At 33.6% G+C, this 5,982-nt stretch overlaps 1 protein-coding gene across 1 annotated transcript in view; it reads left to right on the forward strand.

The window, feature by feature from the left end:
• The first annotated feature begins 1,041 nt into the window (after positions 1-1,041).
• LOC107851536 overlaps positions 1,042-5,982 on the forward strand; it is a 5,644-nt gene continuing 703 nt past the window's right edge. The window contains exons 1-2 of the mRNA XM_016696598.2: positions 1,042-1,551; positions 5,652-5,901. Of these exons, the coding sequence (XP_016552084.1) occupies positions 1,348-1,551; positions 5,652-5,900 (453 nt within the window). The 5' untranslated portion in view covers positions 1,042-1,347 and the 3' untranslated portion in view covers position 5,901. The remainder of the gene's footprint in view (positions 1,552-5,651; positions 5,902-5,982) is intronic.

Raw genomic sequence — 5,982 nt, forward strand, 5'->3', positions numbered from 1 at the left:
AATTAGTTTTCACTTTTTTCCAACTTCAATTTCAACTTTATTTATTTTTACAAATGACTCCATTTTTTCATTTTTACAAAAATACTCTATTAATTTTATTCAACAATCCAAGTTAAATGCCTAACTATCACATTACCCCGTTCTTTCTACTTTCATCGATTAAAGACCTTAAAATTAAAAGCAACTTCATTTTTCTTTAGTCTTTCTCAAAATCTTCTCATGATACCAGTGAAACCTTAATTCGTTCATTCTTGTGACGCTTTATGCAAAATCAATAATAATGACAATATTATTGTCTTTAGTTGTATCTTATAGGTAAATTAATTAAGTTGAGTGATTTTAATAATTTTAAATATTGGGGTTATAAAATTATATTTTAAAATATTTTTTCAAAAAGTCTAAAAAATAATTCTTAAAAAATATATGATTAAACACAATTTTAATTTTAACTCAACTCTAAAAAAATTTAATTTTCATCACCAAAGACGTACTTAATTTAAAACTTTTCTCTCAATCTTAATTCATCGTCTTTTTTGGTAGAATCTTAATTCATTGTCGTCACTGTCATCCTTTATTTATTTTGGGAAAAAGTTATCATTTCCACCTTATACTATACAAGAAAAATTTAAGCCACATCTAAATTAAATAAGTGACCTATTACACACCTTAACTATATAAAAGTGAAATTATTACCTCCCCGTGACCCCATTCTAAGGTGCGTGTGTTATAATTATTTTAGGCGCATCTAGCCTTTTAAATAACAAAAATAAATGGCTAAAAATATTAAGGGAAAAGACACCATTTCCACCTCAAACTATAGTCGAAAAGTTAAATCTACACCTAAACTATATAAGTGACCTTATTACACATCTTAACTATAAAAAAGTGATACTTTTTACTGACACAACAACGCGTGTAAAATATTACACCACATGCAAATGGTGATAGTCGGAGAGGGTGTAAATAATTTTACTTTTTTATAGTTTAGGTGTATAATAGGTCATTAGTATAATTTATGTGTAACTTTGAATTTTGAGATATAGTTTAGAGTGAAACATGACTTTTTGTAGAACCTATCGGGTAGCATCACAACTTTGCCCCATCTCTAAACAGTACAATGACAAAAATACCATTGATAGATTTCAATCAAGAACCAAACAGGTCCTTTGTTCTCCTCCCTACACGTCCGTGTAGATTCTTGAAAAAATAAATTCTTCCCTTCAATTCCAATTTCCCAAACCGCAGTCTTTCTACAGTCGCCCCTTTTCTCCATTCAACCCCCCACCCAGCCCCACTCACAACAGCCCCACCTTCAAACACTTCTGAGAAAAACAAGAATTGACAGTTATGTATGAATTTGGGGAAGAAGTGACAATTGCAAGCTATAAACTGCCATGGCTAATTTGGATTCAGTTACTAGTGATGATTCTTCTTGTGTTGCTTCTTTTCTTTGGGTTCAGTATCTTGGATCGTCCAAACAACTCCTCGTCTGCCACTTCTTCTACTGCTACTGGTTCTACCCATGCCAATCCTCCCTCTACAACCCTTCAGGTTTGAAATTTCACTTTTTCTCAACTGGGTTTTGATTAATTTGTTTAAATTTGACCCCTTTTCTTTCTATTTGTTTCTGGGTTTTGAAAATCGTGAGTTCCTAATTGAGTTGATAATTTGTTTGATTCTTTGAGTTGATTTGGGGTAAAATGGGATTGTTTTATTTTTCCCTTTTTTTTTCTGAAATGGATTTTGATCAATTGTTTCTGGGTCTGAAAATTTTCCTTTTTAGTAGGTAAGAATTATTATTGTTTATTTTGTAAATTGTGTTTTTGGGAAGAAAATAGAACATGGTAACTTCTTTTAGAGTAATTTCATTTTGTTTTCTCAAGTTTAATTGTTAGATTCTAAATATTGGTTTTTGCTTCGTTTTTCCTCTTCAATTCTAATTTGTGTTATGCAAAGAAAATGATGAACTGTTGAATAATTGAGGTGGAGTCAAAAATACAGTCGGTAGATGATTAAAAGGCCGAATTATTTGTGGAATAGTTCATTCTTTAGTGCTAAGTACTAGTTAATTTTATCTTTACCTATTTGATGGCCAATTTTAATTGCAGAAATTAAAAGTATCATTGTTACTTGTGGGCCAATGGATAATAATGTACAAGGGGAAATGTCAAATGATTGATAAAGTAATAATAGAAGAAATATGTAATATATTGTGATTATAGTATAAGAAATATTTTAATTGTGAGGTGTAAAAGCCTTTTTTTAAGACAATCCAGGCGTGTACATCTTGTTATTATTGGAACACATTTCCTTAATTATTAGATACAACAACAACAACAAATCCAGTGTATTTCCACAGCGTGGGGTCTGGGGAGGATAAGATGTACGCAGTCCATACTGCTACCTCCAAAGAAGTAGAGAGAATGTTTCCGATAGACCTCCGGCTCAAGATAAAGGATAATAAACAAGGGTTTTATTAGATATTGGAAAAATAATTCATGCTCCATTAGTCTCTTTCAGAAAATGAATATTTTTTGGGGGGTGGAGGTGGGTGGGCTTTGGGGTGTTCTTAAAGAAAAGAACAAGTCTTTGTCAAGTTAGAGAAGTAGATTGTATAATTTTTTATTCAGGGTTTGCTTATGCCACCAGCTAAAGCATGGAATTCTCAACTCACTTAGTCAGCTTCATAGTAACATTTTCTACTAAAAGCAAAGGTTGAAAAAGCAAAGATGTACTCTCCTCTGTTTCATTTTATTTCGCCCCTGTACTGAAAATAGATGTTTCATTTTACTTGTCCATTTTAGCTAGTCAAGGTAATCTTATATTACTTTTTTCTCATACTACCCTGAATATTAAATACTGCCTCCATTCCTAAATAGGTGCATGTTTTGCCTTTCAATTTTGTTCCTAAATAAGTGCATGTCTCAGACGTCAAGAATACTTTGATCATAATCTTCCTTATATGCCCTTGATTTTAAATATAGTAATCAATGTCTACTTGGAAAGAGATTAAATTTAATTAGGGGTAAGTTGAGGTTAAGTTACATTTTATTTTCTAGGAATTAGTAGTTTATTAAGGGGTGTGTCAGACCCAAAATATACACTTATTTAGGAACAGGGGAGTAACTAATAAAGTAGTAGTGGTCAAATTTAGAGTTTCAAAATATCATTAATAAGGTTAATATAGTAAAATATACATCTACTAAAGCTTTCCTAAGGAGTATATCATGTCAAGAGGGATCAAGTATAATGAAATAGAGGGAGTAATCAACTTAATGAATAGCAAAATGGAGTAGATAATTGTAATTTTGTTGAAAATGATTTCATTTTCCTTGAGTTTGGCATAATTCATAAAATACTTTCTAAGTTTAAACCTTTAGTCGTCTTTATTTGGATAGATTTGTTGGTTGTTTCCCTACTAAAAAAAAAAGATTTGCTGGTTGTTAGATGATACCTTCTTGTATTTGTCGGTGCGTATGGTCTGAAAGGAACAACAGATGTTTTGAAGGTTTATCAACTCCAAATCACTCCCTTAAGGCTAGGTGTCTTTTGTATCTATATAGTTGACATAAGCTTTCACCCATAGATTCCCCCGAGAACTTTCTGAACTTTGTTAGCTCCCTGGTACTAGTGTAGCCTTTTGTTTTTGAGCTAATGTACTTCTGTCTTTCTCTAACTTTTGTACTATTCTGCATCCTCTTGATGCCAGTAATGCAATTTCTTATTACTTCATCAAAAGAAAAAAGATTTTCTGGTTGTTTTCGAAATTAAACTTACTTTTGCCGACTATTCTGATTTTTGTGATACAATTTGTGTTCAAAGTTATAAATTAAACAACAATTGAGGTAACTAGAACAAGTCTTAATTACCATTTTGCCAAATATTGTTTGTGCTTAATGTAGTTAGAAGAGTGATAATGGAAAGTCTATTGCTTAATTAAGGGTGACCCGATATATCACTGGATACTACCCTCGTTGTTATTCTTATAACTGAAATGTTACATTCTTGTGATTCTTCTAGTTGTTCTACATATCCAGCTAAATGACTGGTCTTAATTTGTACCCGCTTCCAAGGTTGTAAGAAAACGAGGGCGGAGAGAGAGAGATTTAGAAGGAGAGGAACAAGATGGATATACTCTTAAGAAGACATTTTTTTAATCACCTAAATTGAATTTTGCTTGCATTAGCTGGCTATCAGAAGCACACTACATATTTTGTTGTGTTTTTGTCAGCATGTCCATGTTTCTTTATGTTTGATGAAATTTTATATCTTCTGACCACCGTTTATACTATATATATTTTTATATATTTTTTGGGAGGTGGGGGTGGGGTGTTGGTGTTTCTTAGACCTTTTCTTTTATAAGACTTCTTTGTTTTGAGGCGTTATCTGTAACTAGGCCAAAAACACTTTGGGGGTGTTGGTGTTTCTGTGACCTTTTCTTTTATAAGACTTCTTTGTTTTGAGGCGTCATCTTGTAACTAGGCCAAAAACACCTGTGTATGGAAAGATCACTTCTTTTCAATGATAGGTTGTTAGGAGTTAGGACCAACAAAGATTTATCCCACTTTAGACATATTCAGGAGTGTGGTGAAAAAATTGAAAAAGTAAATGTTTAAGATATTTTATTAAGCTGTTATATTCTTTTTATCCTTCTCTGAATAAATTGTTCTCTAATTGATTATTGTCCAAATCTAAATAGAAATATTCGTGATCAATATATCTCTTGGTGGTTATTGGTGTTTTTTCCAAGATTATATATTTCTACGCATTGCTTACAATACAACAACAACAACAAACTCAGTGTATTCCCACATAGTGAGGTCTGGGGAGGGTCAGTCCATACCTCTACCTTTAAAGAAGTAGAAAGGCTGTTTCCGATAGACCCCCGGCTCGAGACACGGAATAATAAACAAATTCATAGTAAAGCATGGAACAAGATGGCATAACATACACAGACTGTTCCGATAGACCCCCGGCTCGAGACATAAATACGCATTGCTTACAATAAGAGGCAATATAGCTTAGGGTAGATAAGAGGATACGAAGGTTGGATTAGGATAGAAGGTGAGTAGGTAGTCGAGCGTTGTCTAGTTTTTCTTCATTCTTCTTCTTACGACTACTACTCTCCTATTGCTTTATTCTTCGATTTTTTATTACCTGGTGTTTCCTTTGCTTTGATTATTGTATTATTTGTTGTTACTACTGTTCTTTTCTCCTGTATTTTCAACATGGCTTCATCACTACTATATTTCCTTTTCACACTCAATTCCTTTCACTTTTCGTGAGTCGAGTCTTTTGGAAACAACCTCTCTACTCTCACAAGGAAAGAGTAAGGTCTGCGTACACACCATTGTTGTTGCTTACAATGAGCGCCAAAGTAGATAGTATTCGGAACCATATTTACTTTGGGACTGAAAAGTCTTGGTTTTTAGCTGGAATATCATTGTAAATTAACAATTTATAGTTACTAGTTACTTGGTGCTTGCTTCAGAGTACATATAATTTGTGAAAGCTGTGAACTTTTTCAAGTGATGTAACATGCAATTGCGATTATTTCCTTCTCTTGAATTTGAAGAGATTCAACTTCATTTCAGCGAGTAGATCATTTTCTCTGTTAAGTCTCTTGTTTCTGAACATATTCATATTTCCAGCATCGGAACCAAAACCAACATACTAAAAGAGAAACTGAAGCTAGTTCAAGCCGTGAAATCGCAAGGGCAGATGAATCTCAAGAAAGAGAAGGATCGACAGAAAAGGAGGCAAATGTCTTCAAGCTTCTTGTACGTCCACAGCACCCCTGCAATTACTTTGGACTAGCCAAGCAAGCATTTCTCAAGTGCCTGGGCATTGATTCTGATCGCGACAATTGTAACACCACAAGACATGCTAAAGAAGATTAATGTATGCTCTTCTTCACTAGTTCACTTCCTCTCCTTACCCCCCCCCCCCCCCCCGCCCCCCCCCCCCCCCCCCCCCCCCCCC

The sequence above is a fragment of the Capsicum annuum genome, chromosome 12 (assembly GCF_002878395.1).
Source record: "Capsicum annuum cultivar UCD-10X-F1 chromosome 12, UCD10Xv1.1, whole genome shotgun sequence".
NCBI lineage: Eukaryota > Viridiplantae > Streptophyta > Magnoliopsida > Solanales > Solanaceae > Capsicum > Capsicum annuum.